Here is a 26900-nt window from a genome sequence, read left to right on the forward strand (position 1 = left end):
AGTTTCATAGGTATCAGAGTCCATTACCATGGTAGGTGGGGGGCAGGAATGGGAATGGAAGAGCTGAGCCACAAACCGCATGAGAGAGAGAGAGAGAGAGAGAGAGAGAGAGAGAGAGAGAGAGAGAGAGAGAGAGAGAGAGCATTCACACTTCCTCTAGCAAAGCCACACCTCCTAATCCTTTAGTTCCACTAACTGGAAAGCAAGTACTCAAAAACAGGAGTCTGTGGAGGCCATGCTCATTAAACCACCACACTATGCTATTTGAGATATCTATCTCTGCATAGATGAACCTAATAAAGACCTACAAGTAGGAACCATCTTCCCGCATAGACTGACAAGCACATAGGCTATTTTAACACAATATGGGAATCAAAATCAGATTCTTACAGAAGGTTAAGAAAGGCCAGGGAACCTTCTGTAAATCTAGTAAAAAGAAAGAAAGAACAATTTAAAAGGGGGGAAAGTTTGGAGATTTGAGGGGGAAATGTGACTGTAGAATGATCAGCGGAATGGAAGGGTAAGTAGAAATGGTCTGATTGGCTACATTTTGGTGTGAACAAGCTGAGATTTAACAAGTTTAAAAGGCAGGCAACCCGAACTGACCTACTCTGGTGATGGCCAAACACCCTAATTGTTGTGCTAGAAACCTCATCCAACTACTGAGGGATCTGGATGCAGAGATCCATGACTAGGCCCTGGGTGGATCTCTGGGAGTCCAATTAGCGAGAATGAGGAGGGTTTATATGAGGGCGAATTGTTGAGACCAAGGTTGGATAAAGCACAGGGACAAATAGCCAAATGAATGGAAACACATGAACTATGAACCAATGGCTGAGGGGTCCACACTGGATCAGGCCCTCCGAATGGGTGAGACAGTTGATTGGCTTGATCTGTTTGGGAGGCATCCAGGCAGTGGGACCAGATCTTGTGCTCATTGCATGAGTTGGCTGTTTGAAACCTGGGGCCTATGCAGGATTGTTTGGCTTGGCCTGGGAGGAGGGGACTAGACCTACCTGGACTGAGTCTACCAGGTTGACCTCAGTCTGTGGGGAAGGCTTTGCCCTGGAGGAGATGGGAATGGGGGGGGGGGGGCGTTGGGGGGAAGGTGAGGGGGACGGGAGGGGGGAGAACAAGGGAATCCGTGACCGATATGTAGAACTGAATTGTATTGCAAAATAAATTAAAATAAATTAAAAAAAAAAAAAAGAGAAAAAAAAAAAAAAAGGCAGGCAAGAGTAGATCATGAAGAGCTGTTAATCTGGGAAACTTACTCTAATTTTACTCAGAAATCTCAGAATGATTTATATCTCACTAATCTTATCACTTTCCTTTGCAATTTATATGATTATTTTATACCTGTAAGTATTACTGGACTTTGGTCACAGGGCCCCAAAACATTAAGAAACTCCTACACAAAAGAGCATTTATTTGATTTTTTTTCCAGAGGGGGATAAAAATGTATAAAGAAAGATGGCAAATAACCAATTGTAACAAAAGATCAGCAAAGAGGGGTTCATATCACATACAAAAGAAATGTCATCTTATAGAAGAAGAGGGAGCATCTCTGGGTAACAAGGGAGAAAGAGTCTCACAGAGATGGTAGGTCGGCTGCTGACAAGGAGTTGGATGGTTTCAATGTGCTAAATGAAGATTCGTAGCTACTCATCTTCACGGAGAAACCATCAAGGCTAATCCATCGTGACACATCCCTGTTGACTGCTAACTATAGTCACCAAGGGCAGCACTGACCCTCACCCCGGGTCAATAATCAATACTTACAGTCACATCCCATAGGGCTCTGTATGGCCCCTCATTTGACCTCACCCTTCTAAATGCCCCAAATCCTTTTGTTAAATCCTCTGGAGCACCATTAACAAAATTCTTCCTAACTTCTCCTTTATTTTCCCCTCTACCTTCTCTCTCTAATTAAAGCCAGGTCACCCCGTGAGACCACGGTTCCCTCCAGTCATGTTTCGTGATGATGGCTTTCTTACTCTGGTGAAGGTGATTTCATTGATTTTTCTCCTTTTTTTTTTACTTCTTCTGGTCTAAATTTTCAAAAATTTGCCCATTAAAATCTTAAAATATAGTAGCGAAAAGAAAGCCCTGCTCAGATGTTCATGTTATAACCACGTCCATACCACCTGCTACTCTCTTGCAGTGATCTCACATCATCCCTTGGTGTTCCTTCTTCTTAACAGGACATCTCTTTAGTTTACATTCCTGTATTTCTCTTCACAAACATGACTTATCGCCCATCACACCAGCCAACCGGTGCCTGATCCTTAACTGTTTCAATGATCTGGTTCTCCAAATCTACCTTCCCCATGCACTCTGACTTCATTCTCCAACTCTGCAATCTAGTACAGTAGCCACAAGCCACAGCTGGTTACTGAGCCTTGACGTACAGTGTGCAACCAGGTTTTCTTCTATGAAAATAGTTTTCTGACCACCCTGATCCCATGCCATCCTCACTACCTCCCTCCCCCACAGAGATGCTTCGTTTTCCTTGTAACACTTATCACATCTGATGTTAGAAAATGTTTTTTATTTCCTACAACATGTTCTAAGTTTTACACTTTATACCATCCATACTAATGTTGCTAAAATTACAATTGAATGAATTAAAATGATTAAGATGAAAATTACTGTTCCAAAGCTAGTAATGTAGTCATGCAGAGGTACATGAATCAAGAAAAAGTGTTGAAGACTATGTGGGCAAGAATGAAGACAAATGGGGAAATGTAGGTGACTTTGCAGACAAACTGGCACCTCGCACATGAGGGGAGGAGGAATTTGGCAAAGTTACCCGGGTCACCACTTTTTACAAGGGGCATTTATGGATCGTTGTTAGTGATTCGACTTTGGCATATATTCTTTGGGGCTTTCCTGTGTTTGTGTAGCAGGGGATGCTTTCTAGAATGATCTCAGCACTAGTGAAGCCAAATATTAGAATCTACCCAATATCATTTGACATGGGAATCATAAAGTATGCTCTATTTATATGATGGAAAATATTCCACAGACTCAAAGTGAATAATTAATTGTGTACCTACTATTAATTGTGTATCTAAAAACCTCACATGGTCTTTTACAAAAATTAACAAATCTTGTATATTCAAAGAGGACTAATATTTGCCTCTTACAAGTATGGAACAGAGGCCCAGCAAAGTGAAGGGATTCACCCAGTGTTATATATGGAGAGTCAGGATTTGAACTTCAGACATCAGAGCTATGCTCCCTGGTTGCCAGTGCATCTTTAACAGTAAGGAACCAACAAGATGATGAATAGGATTAAATCTATATAGAAAATTACATTAAATGACAGAAAACAAGAAGCAACCCTGGAAATTGCAATAATTTTTGTATGTCGTTTTTTTTCACAGCTAGTTACCTACACTAATCAATACAGTGTATACAGAATATATGATAAAATAATTCTGAAAGCTAAAAACAAGGGAAAGTATCTTGTCTTAGGAGAAGATGCATAGAGAAGTAAAAAAAGATAAATATAGTCACCCTTGTAATGGTATTGGTGATAGTTTCGTCTTGATGTGGCTAGTGGTTCTTATTATTATACAGTCTAAGGCAGTGATTCTCAATCCGTGGGCCACTACCCCTTTGGGAGTTGAACAACTCTTTCACAGGGTTCGCATATCAGATATCCTGCATATCATGATTCATAACAGTAACAAAATTAGAGTTATGAAGTAGCGATGAAATTAATTTTATAGTTGGGGTCACCACAACATTAGGAACTGTACTAAAAGGTCACATCATTAGGAAGGTTTTAAATAACTGCTCTAAGGTTATTTGAGTTACTTTTAATTTTTTAAAAATATTTTTAAATAAGGTATTTACTTTTATTATTAAATCTATTACATCTTTAACATTAAAACTAAAAAAATGAAAAAGTAAGATATGATAATAAAAACAGGCCTTGACTATATTCTCCAAAGTACTTGATAGAAAGAACAAAAGGAGGAATGTGGTTTGATAGGTAGATCCACAGCTAAGCTGGGTGGTGGTGGTGGTGGTGGTGGTGGTGGTGATGGGAGGGTCTAATCCTGCATATAGATGAGCAGATTGACTTAGGGTAATTCTTTCTCCTGGGGAATAACTGACAATATCTGGAGACATTCATTTTATCATCAAGACATTGGGGATTATTTGTGTACTATCAGAGTTAATTTTCTGTTATCACAAAACACCGTGATCAAAAGCAGCTTATAGAAAGAAAATTAATTTGGGTTTACAGTTCCAGAATGATAAGAATCCATCATGGTGATGAGTCATGCCAGCAGGCAGATATAGTATCCAGAGCAAGAAACTGAGAGATCACATCTTAAGTGCAAGCATGATACAGAGAAAGCAAGGAGACAGAGAGACAGAGACAAAGAAACAGACACAGAGAGAGAGGGAACTGAAAGTGTGGTAATATGAATAAAAATGGCTCCAATAGGTCCAGAGGAAGTGGCACTATTGGGAGGTGTGGCCTTGTTGGAGTAGGGAGGTGTGTCACTGGAGGTGGGGTTTGAGATCTCAGATACTCCAGCCAGGCCCAGTGTGATATTCTCTTCCTGCTACCTGCAGATCTGAATGTGGAACTCTCAGTTCCTTCTCTAGCACCATATCTGCCAGGATGCTTTCCACTATGATGATAATAGATAAACCTCTGAACTGTAAGCCAGCACTAGGTAAATTTTCTTTCATAAGAGTGGCCACGGTCATGGTGACTCTTCACAGAAACATGTTAGAGTTCTACATCTTCTACATGTTCTCAAGTCTGTGCCAGAAACCCACTTCCTCAGGAAGCTCCAACTCCTAAGCCTTCCCAAATAACTCTACTAACTGGGGACCAAGTGCTCAAATGCCCAAGCTTATGGAAGACATTTTTCATTCAGAGCACCACACATGCCATTGTTATCTACTGAGTAAAAACCAGAGATGCTGTTCAGCATCCTAAAACACACCGCAAACCACCCTTCCTACCAAAAGTAGTTCCAGATATCAGATGGTATTATCTTAATGTTGAGAAATCAAGGATAGAAAAGGCAAAGCAGAAAACACTGGAAATACAAGGGTCAACATGTATCCAAAAAGAAAATCAGTGGGAAAGCTTGTCCAGAAGAACACCACTTAGATTTCTCAGAACTGAGACCACTGGAGAACTCAACTCATATTAAGCCCATTCATTTTAAACAGACAGCTTGCGAAATCTCCCTTAGTCTGATACTATAGGAAGTTGACACAATCAAACAGGGTTTATTGGGAGTTGTATTGCTAATCATTTGAGTAAAACAGACAGGACAGATGCTGGTTAAGAAATGTAAGTGGAACATGTTACCTTAAAGTCAAGTAGGCATAAACCGTATCACAATTCCTTGGGATCTGCCCCCGCTGAGAGTCTGACAGGGCTTTTGTAATGCTGACATTTATGTTTGAAATAATTACATTGGAGAAGACTCTCAAGAACATGCAAGCTTTAGGCCCCGCAAAATCAAGATATTTCCATCAGTGCAGAGAAGATAGTCAATCTAATAGTGTTGTAAGTTATTTTCACTGGCATCCTTGCTAGATGTACCCTGAAGCTCAATGGCCTCATGCTACTCTTTTGCCTCCCTGAGAGTTATTTCATAAAACTCCACCATGCTCCAGGTCCCCTGCTCTTATATTATTTTCACGGGTCATTTCCTCCATGAAGTCTCATCTTCTGGCATTAAAGGCCTGAGGGTACAATTAGGCCAAAACAATAAATGAGAAATAAGTAGGAGATCCAATTTGCCCTAATCTGGAGGGGAATCAGATCATCGTAGGGGCTGCTGCATCTTGATCTCTCTGTACCCAGAGGACACAGCAGCTCAGGAAAATGGTTCAGTGAGTCTGTGCCCTAAGAAGCTGCTCATAACTTCCAGGCCTTTTCTATGAGATGCCCTGATTCGGTCCAAAGATTACAATGTAAGAAGCATGTCTGTAATGCAGATATTATTCACATTCCAAGAGGCTAGATTTCGTGGGACATCTTCTAAATTAGGAAATTTCTCTCTTATTTTAAAAGGTATTTCTATCTTGTGACGGGAGAAGGCATGTCACATAGTGTGCTGCAGTCAGAGGCCAGCTCTGGGAGTCAGTTCTCTCCTAGTCCTGGGTGTTCCAGAGACCAAACCCATGCTCTCAGGCTTCCTCAGCAAGTGCTTTCACCTGCTCTGCTGTCCCCTCAGTCCACACACCAGCAACTCCAACAGAGATTGATCTGGCTTGATAGTATATTGATTAATTTTGGGTTTTTTTTTTTTTTTTTGCAGTTTCACACATGCACAAAATATATTATTCTAATTACTTTCGCCCATGTTGTCTTATCACTTTTCATCCCTAACACCTGCTTTCCCACATTCATGACTTTTGGGTTGGTTTTGTGATCATTTAGTTTAGCAAGGTCCACCTATGTGCACTGAATTCCACTGGAGCCTGATGAGCTCACAGCAGGTACCCGACTGAAGGCAATGAGTGCTACTCTCTTTGAACCTATCAGTAGCAAATTCTTCAGCCATGGGGAGTAGGGCCCCTTGAGTCCCTTATCCATTGATGCTTAGATGTTGTTTTTTTGCTCCTACATCACATACTCCATCACCCAAAATCTAGGTAAACAGGCATATTACTACTGAGAGTGACCTGGAAAGAGAGTTTTAGATGTGAAAGAGACCATCCAATAAGTAAGAGAATAATCCATAAAATTTAACTGGAAGGTCATGTGGATATATATGCATCCATGTGCAAAAGTACTTAAAGAAGAAAAAAAAGTCAATGTGTTTATTGGAAGTCAAATGAAGACCATTGGTTATCCAATACAAGTGGTCAGCTCTGAAGTAATATAAATAACAATAACTTTGTATGGATTGAGCAAGCTGTATTTATATATAATGCATAAAGTCATTGGTTCAATCACATCTTTTCTTTCCTGCAAATATAAAAATCAACATTTGTGTTCTCTTCTGGTTTGATATATTTGGTGTTTAAATTTGGGCAGTATCTGTTAACTTTAATGAAGGGGTGTGTGTGTGTGTGTGTGTGTGTGTGTGTGTGTGTGTGTGTGTGTCTGTATATAATCAAAATTGACTTTGAATTTTTCCTCAGAAATATGGAGGAAGGTATGATTGAGAAAAATGCTGGACTAAAGCCAGAAAGATGTGGCCCTGGGCAGCTAAGCATTCCCACAGGTGAGAGGCACAGAGGATGCCCCGGTAGACAAGATCCATTACACTGAAAGAAATGCAAAGACCCCCTAGAGTACTGTGATGTAAACCCCTTAGGGGTTGGTGAGAGCGTCAGTGCAAGCAACAAAATCTAAAGCATGGCATGAGGCACAATTTTCCCTTTCACAGCAAACAGGAAAGTTGCACGAAGAGAAGGAAGGAGAAAGAGGAAAGACAGAAGGAAGTGAGGAAAGGAAGGGAAGTTAAGATGTCATGAACTATCTTCACAGTTACAGTACTGTAAACACACAATTATTATTTAACCAAAATTTCCGTCTTCTATGCTGGGAAGGTGGAGGGCAGATCAAGGGTTGCAGGAGATAGGTGATGGGCAGATCCCTGAATTTCTCTACTGAAAAAGGAGGAAGCAAGTCCTGTCTTCCCTAAAGTTAACACACATACTTCACAAATTCAAACACCACTCCTACCGATGGACCACAGCACAGACACTGCCTTTCGTATTTGCAGGGGATGAGGAAGGCTGTGGTTGAACCAAGGCCCTTATAAGTGCTAATTATATTCTCTCCCAGCTCCCAGTGTGTGATTTTACACAAAAATAAAACAGCAAGAACCAGAAAAAACAGCAAAACATTTTAAACTATTTCTTCTAGGAATTACGATTTGGCAAAGACTGAGCAATGCTGCTTTTTGCCGCATTTTTAAAGAATTTTGAATTTGAATACAGGAATTTTAAAAGAATTCTGGTCCATTTGGATGAACATAAAAATAAAGCATAAACAAAGTGCATTATTACATATACACACTAATGCCAAAACTCTATGATCTAAATTCCTTCATGTTTCATGTAAAACTGATACGACTCTGAGGAACTTAATCCAGTTCTGTTTGTACACACTGCTTTCGTTCCCACCGTTAACCATTTCCAACACTGATCTTCCTTTACTAATGTGCTTCCCAGCAAGCTGGGGGAGCACCCATGGCAGTTAACAATACTCCCAACAACTACACCAGGCAGCTATACTGATGTTACAGGTCCGTATTTGGATGTCGGAACAATAGAGCCCAGAGGTACTGCTATTAATCCAGGATCCTCTACCTCAGGTCTCCAGACAGCAGGTGGGGATGGTGACAAAGGTCACTACTGTGCAAGGACATCAAAGCACAAGGAAAGTGTCCCTATGCAAATCTTGATAGCAGTCATGTGTTAGAATGCTTTATAAAATAAAAAAGGATGCTTTATAAAATTTCCCCAAATTGTTTCCTTTTTAATGAAGATTTTACTTCTATTAAGTAATCGCTCCAAATTTGAAAGCGGTAGACACAATGAAAAAAAATGTCAGACAACACCCTTGTCATACCACCCCTCTTTCTTTCCTCCTTCCATACCTCTCTGTAGCCATCACTGACTCGTTCCAAGTTCAGGGAATAGACAAGGTCCCTGCCTCCCACGAAGAGCCGCTCTTGATACTCATCCAGCAACATTGTATGCAGATCAAGAAATCCCAAGGGGCTTTGAAATATTGATGTTCTGTTCAGGTCCAAGAGTTCTGAAATGCAAGGAGAGGTCTATACTAAATATATGAGAACACGTAACCCTTCCATCAAAACCCAGTTTTTATATTTGTTTCATCGATATGAAACCTTAAATTGAATTATTCAGAGAAGATTAGAATATCCAGTCATCCTTCAGTATCCATGTGGACTTTGTCCTAGGTCTTCCAATACTATAATGTAAATAATGCAATGATGCCCAGGTCCTTTATATAAAATGGAACAATTTTTACTTATACCTAAGCATGTTCTTCCTTATTCTTTAAGTCATCTCTAGATTCTTATGATACCCAATGCAAAGTAAATGCTTTGTGAAGTTATTACACTATTGTTTGGGGAATAATGAGAAAAGTCTTGGTATGTCCAGGATAGGTATAACACTTTAAAAACATGTATGTCCATATTGAAACTGTGGAAGCAATACCCACAGATATAAGGGAGTGACTGACTATATAGTCATATGACAATACATTTTAATGTGTGAGCATTCAGATATTTATTAATTTATTAATCTGAATATCTAAATAAAACTTAGTATGTAAGGCAAATATTCTATGATTTTAAAATATGGACAAAATCATCAATAACAATAGTTACTGTATAGCACGATGTAAAAAGGTCACTTTAAAGCTACCTTTGCATAACAAGATGTAACATCTACACAAAACACTTGCAAGTGTGTCTACTTCATTCTAATAGACATCTACTCAGGAAAACCATATTTCCACCTAAAACTAATATCGAAAATCATATCCAAAATCAAAACCCTGGCAACAGTCAAGTTTGTAATCACAACTGTGATTACTCATAAAAACCATTTGAGATCTGCTTTCCACTATTGTGATTTGGTCTATCTTCATGCATTCTTGTCTATGGTAGGAATTACAAACAATATATTTGGGGTATATATATTAAATTTAAGAAATCAGAATCTGGCAAGGTCTCATGTGTACATTTATTTGTTGGAGGTACAATCTTTAATTTCATATGTCAGTTTGGTACTTATGACTTGTAAGTTGATATATAAGAGCTTTTGGGGATGAAAAGGAATATTGCCGCTAAGACCAGGCTGTGTATGGAAGACCTGCTGAAGTCTCCTTGGGAAATAGTGAAAAGAGAAACATCTGCAGTTAACCCCAAAACCGCTCATAGGGGTGTGCAATCTTGCTGACCAGGGCACCAAAACACAAGCAGTCAATGGAAGTATGAGAAACATCCAACATTTTCTATCTGAAATAGTAAAGATAAAATCTTTTTCCCCCTCTATTAAGAATCCAGGAGGCAGTGGGTTGAGAGTTCAAAGCCTGCTTGGGCTACTTAGTGAGACTTATTTCAAAGAAACAAAATAAAAACAATAGAGTGAAAAAGACCGTGTTCTTATAGAGGTCTCTGCTCTGCAACCTTGTATGCTCAAATTCCGTGGAGTAGAATTTCCTTTAAATCTCTGGTTTAAATTAGGCAATACTGGAAACATTCTAGTATCCCATGTAGTCATCACATTTGAGATACTGAACCACTGGACCTAAGTAAAAACTATGAGACTAAATCTTGAGGGTAGGCCTGAAGGAATGCCAGGTATTTTACTGGGAAAGGAGGAAAACTGGAAATAAAGAAAGATTAGATAGAGGCCTAGAATTCCGGAAGAAAAAGAAAAGTCGCAATTAATATTTTTAAAGTTAGAAATCATACAATCATCCTTACTAGACATTCACAAATTAGAAAAACGACATTTTAGGATTCAATACCATATGAGAAATATGGAGCAAAGAGAGCTGGTGGTTTCACAGGAGCCCTGCTGAGTGGACTCTTGACCATGAAAATTTCCCCAGGCAGCCTGGTAGTTTGCTGACACTTTCCATTTTCTGTGCATAACAATCTTTATCTTAAATGGGTAAGTCTGCTCAGAGAATGGCCACATATTAGCATTAACACTTTTCAAACGATTGAGTTGCCAAAAATGGTGAGATGCAATGCTCAGGAAATCAAATTTCTTGGAAAAATGAATGAAGTATATGAAGTGATTCTGATATGAGTTCCCTTGCCTGAACTATTACCAGAGTTTAATAGATAAAACCAGGATGGTTTACTGAAAATATGGAATTGGAAAAAGAACCAACAAGGTGATTTCATAAGTTAAATCCATCTACGGAGGCTTGTGTTTGCTTTTGGATGAGGTCATTAACACCTTCCACATTATCCCTCTTGACATACGAGAAAAGACAGCTATCAACATTGACTTGTTATCTATTTTCCACTTCTGTCAAGCTTATTATTTCTAAAACATTATAGGTTCTTATTTATTTGTCATCAGTAACATGTTATTCACTGTATCATCAATCATCTTTTACTCCGATGGATTAAACCCTTCTCTGACCCATTCTGTCTGTCTACAGCCCTATAGAACCCAAAAGATACATGGGTTTACTCACGTTACTGTGGATAGGGATTGGACAAGCAAAGCAAAGGGAAAGAACTGAGTATGCATTTATCCATGCAAATTATATACACGCTATTTTCCAATGACTCACTTTTTTCCAGTGAGCTACCACATTGTAATAGTTAAAGTTATCATTTACTTTATTTTACTGATGAAAAATTCAGGCAACCCCAAGTTTAATGACTCTAATAAGTAAATGCTGTTACCAGAAGAAAACACTCAGACTACCTATTAAAACATGATAATCAAAGTACAGCATGCATGTGCATCACAACCAAATTCCTATATACAGAATCCGAAGAAACAAATTTTAGTCATGAGTTTGATCTTAGTAGCCTGGGTAACTTTGGACAGCCTTTAAACCTCTTTGAATTTCATTCCTTCTATGTTTATTCTTTTCTGCCGTTATAATTTTTAATTGATTGACTCAATTGCATTTTCACAGTGAAGGGGATAGCATGGTATAAAAAACAAGTCAAACTTGTCATTGAATTAATGAAGTCCCACGTATAATGTTTTGCTTAACAAGGGATGATATGTTTAATAAATAAAGGCTAACTATTTTCCTGTATTGAACCTTGTCTAAAGAGAAATATTTAAACCACTTGTTTTATTTTTATTATTTAAAATGATTATATGATGAGATAACTGTTTTCTTCTTGTTAGTGTTACAAAAAAAGTTGGAGATTATTTATCCTGACTCATTCAAATTGCCTCAGGAGAAATTGCTGCCAAAATATTTATGATACATAAAACTGAATGTCATCACCCATCTTAGGCAACAAGTCAAAGAATGTTATTTTACTTTGTTTTATTTATGTACCTATTTCCCATAATAATTGCTAAGTGATTTTTATATTAAAAAAAACATCAAAGGGTTAAGTATAATTTACTTTAACCTTTTTTTACATTCGGGAGGGGTTAAGTGCTTTGAATGCTTCTGCTGCTCCTGACCATGACCAACGCACACAGCAGAACAGCCCCAGCTGTGGCTCCCTCTGCAACTCAGGCTGGTCAGTAGGTGTAGTATCTCAGAACTATAACAAGAAGCACAGCATATCCCTGCAGTGGTTCCTGTCTTCTCATTCATTTTCACAGCAAACTCCCTGATTCTGGATCACTAATCTTCTAATGTTTATACCAGGCCTTAGCCGTCCTTCCTAAGAGGTAGTCATACGTAGTCATCTTTGATTTTGTCAGGAAATGTTCACAGTATTGATTACAGGGGAGAATTTGTGCTTCAGACATGTCTATAATAATGGACACACTCCTTTTTTATAGAGCTGTCTTTGAATGGATGTGTTTATTTAATTTTATATTTATTCCATATTAACTCCACTCTTTTACTTTCTTCCCTTATTTAACTTACTTCTTCCCCAGAAGGATTTGAAATTCCTCATACAAATAATTTCAATTAAATTAACAAATATATATTTTAGGAGAATTAGAGTAAGACAAAACAATTTGAAAAGAGACACTTGGAATTAATATAACTTAAATATTCCTCTAGCATTTGACACATTGCTAAATCATCTCCCCCAATTGACCTTAAGCTCTCCTATACCCAAAGAAAAAGTCAGGGCAATAAAATCAACAGCAAAGTGAACTTATGCACATAGGAGCATCACAAAGTGCCAAGGATTAATAGAAATTTCTCCTAAGGTTATCTGAAGAGGAATGCTCAAAAACACCACAGTGATCTCCACTATCACTCCAAAACTCCAAAACTGTTCCTATAATTAGAGTCCTCAATTAAAGCCAATTGGTATATATCAAAATTCAGGCCTGCAAAAGTAACTGTGTGGTCACATATGGCCATGATATGCAGAACAGTAACTTTTGGAAGAGTAAAAATTGAACTAGGTAATGTGAATCCTAGTGCAGAAAGCTAGGTCTTGTGGTAATTAGAAATCAACAGAAGTCCATATAATTCATCTCTGAGGGAATGTTCCATTTTGGCTTCTTTCTCTTCTCCCGACCCCCACTCCCTTTTTCAAAAATAAATGCCAGTGCTTCAGTGTACTGTTTCTGGGTTTCTTCATTAATTTCTTCATGGCCAAATATGCCTGTTGGCCTCCTATTGAGTGACATTCATCATTGTACAACAATAGTGCCTGTACTCTCAATTCAACTTCTCAAGACAAATAATATAACTAGCTCATCAATGTTTACATTTCATACATAGCCGGCTTCTTGCAGATTGCCTTAGCATCTCAATTGGATCCAATTACTCATCTGTAGTTAAGTGTGGAATCATGTGGTAAACAGCATGGTCCCTCCAGTTTTACAACACCAGAGCAGTCACCAAGAAGGCCATGCTTCAGTTGCACAGGCAAACCTACTCGATGTCAAATGTCCTATAGTCTGTATTTCTACTAGACTGAAGAAATAGACTTGATGTTTATAGATATTCAATATAATCTTATTAAATGCTGGAGAACAAACCTCTGTTAACATTGAAATTACATTTTTCTTTTATCAATTTGAGCTATCTTCTCTACAACTAACTGGCTTGTCAGAGCTGTTGACTTCTGCTGTAGAGAAGAGAATGGAATGTTTCCCATACCCAATCTCTCTATTTCATCTTCATGTTGGATTTGTAAAGTAGGCATTCTAAGCATAAAATCAGTCAATAAGTTAAAGTGTAAAGTTCGGTAAAAAAACAATTACTAGAATTTAAAGAAAGTATTTATATAAAACACAACAAAACTCTTTATATGCAAGCAAATAAATTTGTGGTACTTTTAGTATGTTAAAAATGCTATTTTAATCTAAGTATTATTGTTTGTGTTCTAGCAATAACATTTTAAGTAATTAAATATAATTAATCTTACTAAGAAATTAGTATAAAATATCAACCTAGATGAAGAATGGATTAAGAAAATGTGGTACATATACACAATGGAGTACTACTCAGCAGAGAAAAACAATGACATCATGAGGTTTGCAGGCAAATGGATGGAACTAGAAAATATCATCCTGAGTGAGGTAACCTAGATTCAGAAGGACAAACATGGTATGTACTCACTCATAAGTGGATACTAGATGTAAAGCAAAGGACAATCAGACTACAACCCACAGATCCAAGGAGGCTACCTAGCAGGGGAGACCCTAGGATGACTGTGGCTTATAATAAGTTTTGGTTTTACCCAATCATTGGGCAAGCTTTAGTGAAACATTTCACTATTAGAATAAGAATTTGTACTGTATCAAGCTGATGAAAGAAAATGCTGGCCATACTTTCAGGAGGGGAGGCTAAAATGTTTTTAGAATATGGATTAGCCTACAGAAAAATGTCTGCCATAAATCAAACAGTGAAAATATCAATTTTCATAGAATTTTAAAAATTAAAAATTAGTGAAAATATGACTTGAAAAGTCCATAGAACATTTCTACTTTATTAAAATTTTCTACACTGAACATGAATCAGTTAATTAAAATCAGAGTTATATCTCACAAGTGAAAGAGGAAGACATAAAATGCTTCCATTTCTGCAATGAAATGTCTTCACACTAGAAGGCTTGACTGTCATACTTACCTTCATACTAGAAGGTAATAATAATAGTGGATTCACATTCATTGCACAGTCGTGTGTCATTTATTAAGTGCTAGATAAATAATACCTCATTTGATCAACATAACTGCCCCTCAGAAAAACTCCATTTTTCTATATGTATAAAAGTGGGAAATTACAGTAATTTAGTACATAGCTCAGGTTATTTGGTTGATTTTTGTACAAAATTTGAGCAAGAGGAGTTGATTGGAGAGTTTTAAGAATACATATATTCTTGAATACATATATTTTCCTAAATATTCTTAAACACATATATATTCCCAAATACATACATATTTATGTATTTCATATCAACTGAAGAAAAAAAGAGACCATAAATTTGAAAGACAGCCAGGAGGGATATATTGAGGTTGGAATGGAAGAAAGAGAAGGGAGAGAAGATATGCTCATAATATAGTCTCCAAAAATTTTAAAAATACAGATTTAAAAATGCAAATTAAATCATCACTGTGAGCTAGGACAACTCAATCACTCTATTCTGTTCCCAACACCAGAAAGCAAAATGATTGATTTGTTAAAAGTTTGTTCTTTCACTGAAGACACCTTATGCTGGAGAGGATGTGGAGCTAGGGGAACTCTCCTCCACTGCTGGTGGGAATGCAAGCTTGTACAACCACTTTGGAAATCAATATGGCGCTTTCTTAGAAAATTGGGAATCAATCTCCCCCAAGATCCAGCTATACCACTCTTGGGCATATACCCAAGAAATGCTCAACCACACCATAAGAGCACTTGTTCAGCTATGTTCATATCAGCATTGTTTGTAATAGCCAGAACATGGAAACAACCCAGATGCCCTTCAACTGAAGAATGGATAAACAAAATGTGGTACATATACACAATGGAATACTACTCAGCAGAGAAAAACAATGGCCTCATGAGGTTTGCAGACAAATGGATGGATCTAGAAAAAATCATCCTGAGTGAGGTAACCCAGACTCAGAAAGACAAACATGGTATGTACTCACTCATAGCAGGATACTAGACATGAAACAAGGATGACTTGTCTGCTACTCACATCACCAGGGAGGCTACCTGGAAAACAGGACCCCAAGAAAGACACAGGGATCGCCCAATGACAGAGAAATGGAATGAGATCTACATGAACAGCCTGGACATGAGTGGGGGTAATGAAAGGCGAGGGTTGAGGGAAAGAAAGCTTGGGGGAGCGGGAGATCCCAGCTGGATCAACAACAGAGAGGGAGAACAAGGAATAGGAGACCATGGTAAATGAAGACCACATGAGAATAGGAAGAAGCAAAGTGCTAGAGAGGCCCACAGAAATCCACAAAGATACCCACACAACAGACTGCTGGCAATGGTCGAGAGACAGCCCGAACTGACCTACTCTGGTGATGGGATGGCCAAACACCCTAATTGTTGTGCTAGAAACCTCATCCAACTACTGAGGGATCTGGATGCAGAGATCCATGACTAGGCACCGGGTGGATCTCTGGGAGTCCAATTAGCGAGAATGAGGAGGGTTTATATGAGCGAGAATTGTTGAGACCAAGGTTGGATAAAGCACAGGGACAAATAGCCAAATGAATGGAAACACATGAACTATGAACCAATGGCTGAGGGGTCCCCACTGGATCAGGCCCTCTGAATGGGTGAGACAGTTGATTGGCTTGATCTGTTTGGGAGGCATCCAGGCAGTGGGACCAGATCTTGTGCTCATTGCATGAGTTGGCTGTTTGAAACCTGGGGCCTATGCAGGATTGTTTGGCTCGGCCTGGGAGGAGGGGACTGGACCTACCTGGACTGAGTCTACCAGGTTGACCTCAGTCTGTGGGGAAGGCTTTGCCCTGGAGGAGATGGGAATGGGGGGGGGGTTGGGGGGAAGGTGAGGGGGACGGGAGAGGGGAGAACAAGGGAATCCGTGGCTGATATGTAGAACTGAATTGTATTGCAAAATAAATTAAAAAAAATAAAATAAAATAAAATAAAATAAAAGTTTGTTCTTTATTAATAATGAGACGATGCATGATACATACAATGAGTATTTTACAATTTACTGATAAGAAAATCCCCTATGGTGGGATCATATTGTATCAGTAACAGCAAGGGTTTTTGTCAGAGCTCATATAGAGTACTAGTTAGAATGGAAGATCTCCCTGAGTTTAATGTTTCAATTTGATATAATTAAAATAAAACACAACAGAAAAATTCAGCTTAATATCAATTTTATTTACCTTTAATTTGTATTTTCAAACAGTCCTGACAATATGGGGTCTTCCACGTGACTTTTATTTATCAGTTAATGACATACTCAGTTTTATATATCTTATCTTTTAGAAAATGAGTTAAGCTTTTCCTAATTAGCTACAGAGTTTCAAAATCTTTTCTGGTGCATACCAAGGCAGGTAAAGTACTGGCAAGTCGGGCCTCCCCTCCTCCTCAAGGACGGTTCTCTCTGATCTTAGCCTCAGATATTCCATGGACTTGGCATATTTACCAAGCAGTGGCTTACTCCTTTATCCCTCCCCACAGCTTCAAGCTGTCTAGAGGAAAGAAACAAATATACAGGAAGAAAGGGACAAAGGGACACTAATCCCAGTCAAGCTCACAAAATGCTATAAATAATGGACAGTGCTGACTCGGGGAGAGAGTGACATCTTGAGTTCTTTCTACCCTAAAAATAACACGAATCACTTGGGGAGAAGGACAAAGAAACAAGACAGAACGAAATGTACCAACTCCGAGTTCATCCGGAAATGTTCTAAAGAGGGAACTAATTATTATAGCTAAGCTGCATGCTAATTATCAGCTGTCAATGAAGATTTGCACAGAGGATTTAGTCATTTCCTCTCGGGCCTTTCTTGTTAACCTGTAGGGCTCACGGTGTTAAAACTCACTGACATCGATATATTAAGTCACGATTCTCTCCAGTTACAATGCACTCAAGTGCTGTACTTCTGTGTGTAAGACACAAGACTCTGGAGGAGAGCATGCATACTATCTAACCCACAAATTTAAACAGCTTTGTTCCCTTCTTCAATACACACTTCTTGTTCCACTGTCAACCACCAAGAACTTTGTGAGACTTGGTCCTGTAATTAAACATGTCATTATTTTCCAAATCAATGACTTTGTTGAGTGTCTCTTGAAGTTTATTCAACCAAAGTCATTATTAACAAAAATAAAATGTGGAAATAGCCATTAAAAACTTCAACTTCACAGTTAAAATGGGAAATATTTCTTGCATCATGCTTTGATGATTTTGACAGACATGACAGATGAGTGCTAACAGCAAGTAATAATGCTGAAAACTATTGAATTGTAAAGAGTGGAAGGAATTGAGATGTTGGGAATGCAGCTTATTGACAGAGTGCTTGCTTTACCCGTATGCATGTCAAGCCATGCAAAAAGCCAAAATACTATCAATTAACTTTTTAAACAATATAAACATGGGATTGCCATGATTTGTTAATTGTTCTTTTTGTGATGGACAATGCTAGCCTTTCATACATTCACTGAACCTTTAAATTCTTTGTCCCAAGTCAAAGGCAACCACAAGACAATGCAGGGGATTAAATTTTCAATTATTTGCTACTTCCAAAGACAGTAAGATAAGAGTAGACAGTAAACAGTCTTTTATTTCTTAAAGATCAAAATGTAACTCTAAATTAAAGATTCCTTGAGCTAATTTATATACATGAATAGTATATATAGTATTTTATGTGATATTCTGGCTTTCTTGTCTCTGAATTCTGTGGACCAAGAAGCCACTGGGTACATGTTTACATAGAATCACTGTCTATCTAGGAATTAAACATGTATACAGATGCTTGAATTTAAATTATTTTAACTGAAGAAAATTAAACAATATAGTTAATACTCCCTAAATGCCAATTATTGAAACTGGTGTTTGTGAATGTCATCTATACATTTAATTAGGACTATATTTTACTTCCGGGAGGACAAAATGAAGGAACCCTATGGGAACAGCTTCTTCAACTGAACCTGAATCTTGGCGGTGCTCTCTACTGAGGTCCAGGAGGCTCTCCTCCATTTCATGAGGGCCTTGTACCTAGGGCTTGCACTCTAAACTTGGAGAGCATGTGTTCAAGTTCTCTGGTGGTACGACCAGGTTTCCTTTAAAGTCGTGGAGCAACAGAGGATGAAGTGGCGTGTGAGACGGTTCTGCAGTGAGCAGATGGGGAGAACGGAGATAGCAAGGAAGCACGCATTGTAGGGACAGACTCTGAAGAGGTAAGTGGATGAGATAAGCGGCCAATAAACATTTTTAAAAGAGTTCAACATCTCTGCACATGAAAATTACTTACTCAAAATACCACCTAACCCAAATCGGAAAGGCTAGCATGAAGAGATTTGCCAACAAACACTGTCGGTGTGGAGGGAGAAAGAATTCTAATTTACTGCTAATAGCAATGTAAACTGATGGAGAGATTAAGAAAATTAATAATTAATTTTCTAAATAAAAATAAATTTAAAATAGAACTACAATTTTAATCCAATTATACCACTCCTGGCACATATCCAAAGAATTCCATATCCTACCACAGAGATAATTGCATACCCATGTTTATTGGTATTGTGAAATATAAGCAGGCTAGATATGCAGCAACAGATGAATGGGGCTGATGAAATGTAGTATAGTGGAACTGTACTCAGCTGTAAAGAAAATGAAACGATGACATTTGCAGGAAAATAGATGGATTTGAAAATTAGCACATTAATCATTGTCTCTAAAGCTCAGAAACATATAAACCAAATAGCCTCTCTCATATGTGAATCCTACAATTGAAATTGTGTGTGTGTGTGTATGTGTGTGTGTGTGTGTGTGTGTGTGTGTGTGTGTGTGTGTGTGTGTGTATAAATTCACATAAATGAGTCAAAGCAAAAAAAAAAAAAAAAAGGAGAAAAGAGACCAAGAGAGCTAAGGAATTTCATGAACAAAATGTCACATGGGACATGAAAGCAGAAAGGACAACAATGGGGGAGGGGACATTACACGGACTAAAATGAAGTGTGGGGGAATATTAGGGGAGAGGAGAATCTACAAAAACCTACTTTGTTTGGAAATGCCATGATGTGATATGTACTCACTAAGTGGATAATAGTTGTAAAGCAAAGGATAATCAGACTACAACCCACAGCTCCAGAGAAGCTAGCTAAGAAGGAGGAAGGACCCTAAGAGGGATGCATGGATCGCCCTGGGAAGGGGAAACAGATGATATCTCCATGAGTAAACTGGGGATGAGGGGGCGGTAGAAGGGAGGGGCGGGGGATGAGAACACAAGGGAACAGGATGGTCGAGCTGGGGGAGGGACAGAGTGGGAAAGCAATGAAAGAGATACCTTGATAGAGAAAGACACGTTCTGGGGTATTGGAGAAAACTTGTACTAGGGAAATTCCCAGGAATCCACAAGGATGACCCCAGCTTAGACTACCAGCAATAGTGGAGAGGGTGCCTGAACTGGCCTACCCTGGTAATCAGATTGGTGACAACTATGTCATCATAGAGCCTTCATCCAGTAACTGATGGAAGCAGATGCAGAGATCCACAGCCAAGCACCAGGCCAAGCTCCAGGAGTCCAGTCGAAGAGAGGGAAGAGGGATTCTATGAGCAAGGGGGGATTGAGATCATGATGGGGAAATCTACAGAGACAACTGAACCAAGTTCATAGGAACTCATGAACTTTAGACCAACAGCAGTGGAACCTGCGTGGGACCGGACTAGACCCTCTGCATATGGGAGATAGTTGTGTAGCTGGGTCTGTTTGAGGGGGTCCCTGGCAGTGGGATCAGGATCGATCCCTGTTGCATGAGCTGGCTTTCTGGAGCCCATTATCTCTGGTGGGATGCCTTACTCAGCCTTGATTCAGTGGGGAGGGGCTTGGACCTGCCTCAGGCTTTGCTGACTCCCCAAGGGGGCCTTACTTTTTGGAGGAGGAGATATGAGGTGGGGAGAGGGAGGCTGGGGAGAGTGGGAGGAGGGATGGGAGGGGAATCTGTGGTTGGTATGCAAAATGAGTAAAAAAAATTTTGTAAATAAAATAAAAAAAAGAAAATGCCATGATGATATCTAATTGATTGAAAAATTATTAAACTTACTAAAAATTATCTAACTTATTTAAAAATTAAAACACATATAAACAACAGACAGTCCTCACACAATATTCAGATCACTAATGGCAGGCATCAAATTTTTTTTTTGCTTTTAAAAATAATATGTGTACACAAATAGGCAATGCCTGTGAATTCACATATATGTTGGAACACAGTCCAAGCTATATGCAGAATGGCTGTGACTCCAAGTCACCTTAAAAAAAAAAACATTGACTAGAGTTTAAATACATTTTTTTTCTGATCTGACCTGGGTTATATAATTTTATTTTCAATTTATCTTCTAGAAGAAATTAAACATATTGTCATACACCTTGGGGTGCTCTGTCTGCACTTCCTGTGATTTTTTTTCTCATTGTACACATTGCCTGCTGTTCACTGATTGTGTCATACTTAAGGGACCGGATCTTCAAACTCCTCTGTTTCATGGAGATCACAATTGAGCAGAAAAGGAAGGTGTTTCCCTAAATGTCAAAATTTGCATTCTGACAGTGGTAGAATGGCGTTTTAACGCGATATTTCTTTACTTCAGTAAATAGAATGATTTTCTCCTCGATTCTGCTTTTCAAGTGGTGACTATGATCAGGCATAATTAGCCTGTTCAGCAATGAACTCTCAAACCCAGGCTTTAGTAGGAAAACCTTAGACACAAATGATCTGGCCATGAGGGCAGACAAAGATCCTCAGCCTCTGGAACCTAATACTAGGCACACATGTTCAGCGGTGCCATTAACTGGAAGCGAGAAAGGCGGAGTCTTGTCCACATGGAGCCTCATTATTCAATGCTGTGGGAAAGATGACTCAAAGTCTATATTTAACCTACTCCTGACAATTCATTAGACGCAGTAAGAGTTCCAGAATTCTAAGGAAAGATGTACAATAAAGTGTTAAATAATCAAAACATAGATCAAGGAAGGCCGGAACATATGTGAAAAGCTAGAACATTTCTATAAAGACAGTCTTTCATGCTTTCTGGGAGAAGACTTAGAAGTTTAGAACACTTACAAAATTTTCTCTGTGGGAAAGAGAGAAAGCCCTTAGTGAGGGTCTGAGTGAATATGTGCTAACATGGGCACCACTACATCAAGCAACCCCCATGCCCCCCAATACCTGGGCCCAATGAGAATGGCAAAGACACTCCCTACCCAGTGAGGTGCTCAGAGGGAGGGCAAAGCTTTGCTTAGCAGCCTGGTGCACACATTGACAGTACAGACGATGCCCAGAACAGCTTTCTCCCCTTCTACGTTTACAGTTTCCCCAGCAGCTCTCTGACCTGCCTCTTTGTTCAGCTGTACCGAACAACCTGCCTCCACGTTCTACCGTATGCAGTGACCTGTCCACCCGTACACACACACACACACACACACACACGTCCTACTGATAAACCTTCAGCTTTCTTTGTACAATCTGTATTCTTGAATTTAAGTCATGCTAAGATATCAAATAAGTTTAAAAGTATTAAATATTTCTTTATTTTGCATTTGATCATTTTAGTCACTAAAATAATGTATCTAATTTAACAGGATATAGTAAATTTTGAATGCTTTTATTGAAATTCCACACCTCTCTAACAATAACTATATTGATCTTTTCTACAAGCTTTGTTTTTCTAATAAATAATGTTAAGGCGGTGGTGGCGCACGCCTTTAATCCCAGCACTCGGGAGGCAGAGCCTCACAGAGAAACCCTGTCTCGAAAAAAAAAAACAATTATTTGCTTTTTTAAAACAGGCTTAATTCACTTTATTTTTCTTATATAAAAACCCTTACATGGCTACCACAGCTGGAGCCTGGGTCCTCTGAACAGAAATTGTGGTGTGGGTTTTCTCAAGCTGGTGAGTGAATTCCTGAACACAGTCTCTTTCCAGAGGTCAGGGGTCAGGTAGTTGTTGGTCTTAGAGATGGCATCACAGGTGGCCTTTGCAAGTTGCCCAGGGTGGCCGTGGAGCCCCTGGGTGATGTGTAGCAGTCATCAATACCTATACTTTCATTAGCAGCTTCTTGGGCACAGGAGCAAAGACTATGCCAGTGCCTCTGGGGGCAGGGATGAGACGCACCAACACAGAGCCACAGTGGCCTGTCACTCCGCATGGAACAGTGTGGGGCTTGCCAATCTTGTTCCCCCAGTAGCCTCTCCACACAGGGACAATGGACAGCTTGACCGAGATGATGGCTCCTTGGATGGCAGTGGCTACCTCCTTGGGGCACTTAACACCAAGATCAACATTACCACTATAGCCCTCAATAGTGACAAAAGACTTTAACCTGGTCCACTGGTGAGCTGGAGTGTGCTTCTGCACTAGCATGATCTTTAGAACCTCATCCTTTAGGGATGCGCCAGGGAGATTCCTTAATGGGCAGGGAGAACAGGTAGATCTCCTCCAGGGACTTGATCTTCATATCCTTAAACAGGCGGTCCACTCTTTATCTTCAGCTTTACCTCCCCGAGCTCTGCTGTCTTGACCACGACCATGGCCCCTAAAAACCTCTGCCCAATCCTCCACAAAAGCCCCCACCACCTCCTAATCCTGGGCCCCGGTCCTCAGGACGCTCCCTTTGTGCCCGCATCATCTGCCGTTTGGTGTTTTCCCGAAGGAGAAGGAGGAGGAGGAGGAGGAGGAGGAGGAGGAGGAGGAGGAGGAGGAGGAAGAAGAACTAAATATTTGATTCTGGAAGTTCATTCATACTTAAAGTTGAAATCCCTGTAGTGAGCTCCAGATCTGTACTGAGTTATGCAACTTCATCCTGCAGTCTTCTCTGACTGGTCTCAGAGGACTCCTATGTTTATCAAATGCAGAACAAGCTCTGGTTGCTCTTAATTTTCTTACATTTTTTTTCTTTCTTCTAATATAAAACAAGCTCCAAAGGAAGGGCATACCCCTCCATTTGGACCCTGTGATAACCTCCAGGCTTAAACCACTGCATACATTTTATTTAGATACTGAAAATGTTCAAATGAATGAATGTCTTCGTGACTCAACTTCCCTATTGTGAAGTGGTAATAACTAACGGGCAAACTTGCTGTAAGAATCCCATTATCTATATCTAAAGGGCAACCAATATAAATAGGCTTCTTTTTCCTGTCTTTGATGTTGATAAACTGTAAGACAAGGGAAATCATGGCAAATTCCCTTGTAGAAACAGGCATTTCTTATTAGAGTCTGTCATGAAGCTACAGTTACATTGATTTTTTTTAAAGATTTTTTTTATTTATTTAATTTTATATTATGTGCATTGGTGTTCTGCCATGGATGTCGGGTCCGCTGGAACAGGAGTTACAGACAGTTGTGAGCTCCCATGTGGGTACTGGGAATTGAACCCAGGTCCTCTGGAAGAGCAGTTGGTGCTCTTAGCTGCTGAGCTATCTCTCCAGCCCAGTTACTCTCATTATTTAAGTTAAACGTTGGATAAGAAATTCTGTAAATATCTAATCACTGTGATCAGTGAAAATACCATACCTATTTGTAAATTAAAATAAAACACCTGATTTGTTGCAAAGGAATGTTTAGGTTAACTCTAGTTTTTCTTTTCCCCCACACCCATCTCAACTTACAGGATGAAATATGCTTTATTTTCTCAGGAAATTTACTTTATTTTTATTATCTATCTGTTTATGAAATTCTAACTAAAGTCAATTACACAGAGCTATTTCCAATCTACCCATGAAATTTAAATTCTGAGTACAAGAAAAGAGGCCAACTATTCCTTAAACATTTTTTTACTACTGCTATTAAACCTTGAATTTTTATTGATTTTCCACATATAACTGGGTACTTGGGTTTTTTTTGTAAGAACAAGAGCAGAGTCCATTTCCATGCAGGTGGATGGTTTGATGAGGCTTTTGGCATCACAACAAAACCACCTCCTATGCCTGTTTCTTTACCTTCAGTAAAAACCCATACTTTCACCTATATGAAAACAAATCATTCCTCAACCCCAGCAATTTAATCCTGAAGAAAACATCTTTCTATGAATGGCTTCCAGATGTGTTAGGAGTCTTGCATTTGTATCTTTAAATATCTGTAAGTTTTAAATTGGTATAATACCATATAGTAATGACTGGTGTACAACTTGGATACTGTCTACAGTAACAACACCTCATTCTCAGAGTTACACACGGGTGATGGAATTATAACCAAATTTCAAATCCATGAAGACTGAGGAACAACTTGATAATCTTGTATATCCTGGTAACTAAATGGAAATTGAACCTACTTGTCCACAGTACAATAAGGAAGAAAAAATCATACTGCTGGTGGATATATATCTGGATGTAGAAATAAGGTTGTGGGGTATTTGTATTTACTTGCTTGATTTGGAAATGCTATTCAGCGACAGAAACCGTATTCCCTGTGAAATCACATGCCTTTCATTTACACTAGCTGCCTCCCAGTAGGTAGTCAGTCCCCTGGGTGGGTGGGTTCTCCTCAGCTGAGGCCGGGAACAACAATGTGAAGAGAGAGGACAAGCAGCTGCTATGTGCACAATTCACCGATGACTTTCTTCCACAAAAGTTACCTTAGTAACTAAGCTGTTAACAAATTCCTGTTTTCCTCTTCTGGAAGTTCTCAATTAGCACTGATTCCCCTCCCAGAAAGCCCTGTTGTTTATAACCTGTCCCAAGGCAAACAGTCGCTAACAAGACCACCCATACATTCTGTGGACTCCAGGAGTGTGGGAGAGTTATGCTCATAGAAAGTCTCCTGTGTGTTGTGGGGTACTGTGAGAGCACACAATCTGCAAGGGTTCGTGACCCTTCCCATCTCTCCATCAGTGGTCACAGTCCCAGTTCACACACACTCACTCACAGAGAAATTCACCAACTTCTTCAACTCATACATCATTCAAGGTAAGGTGTTTCAGGATCTGAATGAATCACCAGTTTTCATATTACAATAAGCCTAACAGAAGAATTATAAATTACAGGCTGGTCTCCTGTGTATGAAACATTCATTAGTTTGCATATAGCAGAATTCCTGGAAGTGTATGTGTTTTGCATATTTCCTGTACTTATCCAATAATATTCATGCTTTGTACACATTCATAGATGCTGTTAGAAGTGGACATTCAAAACTAGCTCTTTCTCCTGACAAGTTTAATGTCTTAAAAGCAGATGGGTTGTAAAATCAGATCAATACAACAACAACAACATAAAGACGGGGGGGGGGGGGCAGGGGAAGAAAGAGTATGTGGAGTACCACACAACACAGAATCAGAAGAAAATAAAATGAATTAAAACATCTGCCTATATTCATTCCCAATAAATAAAGGAGATAATAAATATATCCTTGAAAACAAACACTAATCTGCCAAATATGCCAAGACATTGGTTTCTTTTCCAATGTTACCACTGAACTTTGCAATTGAATTTCTGAAAATATTGCTCCTGCCAGATGGAGACAGGAGTAATACACTTTAACACATCGCTACCCAATTCCCAGGCCAGGACTTTGTCCGAACAGATGTGTGCAACCAGGTAGCTGGCCATCCATCATGGAGTCAAATGTGATTTTCAAAGTTCTTGGATCCCTCTGGCAAGGTCATTGATCCTATCTGGGAAAAGAAATTCCACATGGAATTGAGAACAACAAAGTCAATTTTCTTTTTCTACCATTGTCAAGAACAAAGAGCAGATGAATCAGCTCCCCGTGCCTGAGGGTTGCCCATCAAGATGACCATGCAATGACACAATTCTCTGTGGTCCTTGGTGGTTAAGGACTAGGACTTACCATCTTCATTCAGGGGTGTGAGAGAGACAGAGACAGAGTCACAGAGAGACAAACAATGGAGACAGACAGAACAACTGAAAGTGTACACTTCGGTGGGACAGCTATCAGGAGCAAGCAGCTAGCATAGAAGCTTTCATGTTAAATTTTTCTTAAATTTTGAGTCAGGAAAATGAAGATGGCAGCTAAAACTACTGTAAATATTCCAGAGTAATGGGTTTTTAGATTCAGTCCCTACTACCAGTACAATCTAATGTGAATTAAGTATCAAGATACTGCCATTTCAAAATGATCAAGTCTCAG

General features: G+C 39.1%; 1 protein-coding gene across 1 annotated transcript in view; it reads right to left on the reverse strand.

Moving 5' to 3' along the window:
* Positions 1-26900, reverse strand: part of Sema3e (semaphorin 3E) — a 250847-nt gene that overhangs the window by 103728 nt on the left and 120219 nt on the right. The window contains exon 2 of the mRNA XM_052720282.1: positions 8604-8764. Within this exon, the coding sequence (XP_052576242.1) occupies positions 8604-8764 (161 nt within the window). The remainder of the gene's footprint in view (positions 1-8603; positions 8765-26900) is intronic.

Source organism: Peromyscus californicus, unplaced genomic scaffold (assembly GCF_007827085.1).
Source record: "Peromyscus californicus insignis strain IS unplaced genomic scaffold, ASM782708v3 Scaffold_6__1_contigs__length_162567912, whole genome shotgun sequence".
NCBI lineage: Eukaryota > Metazoa > Chordata > Mammalia > Rodentia > Cricetidae > Peromyscus > Peromyscus californicus.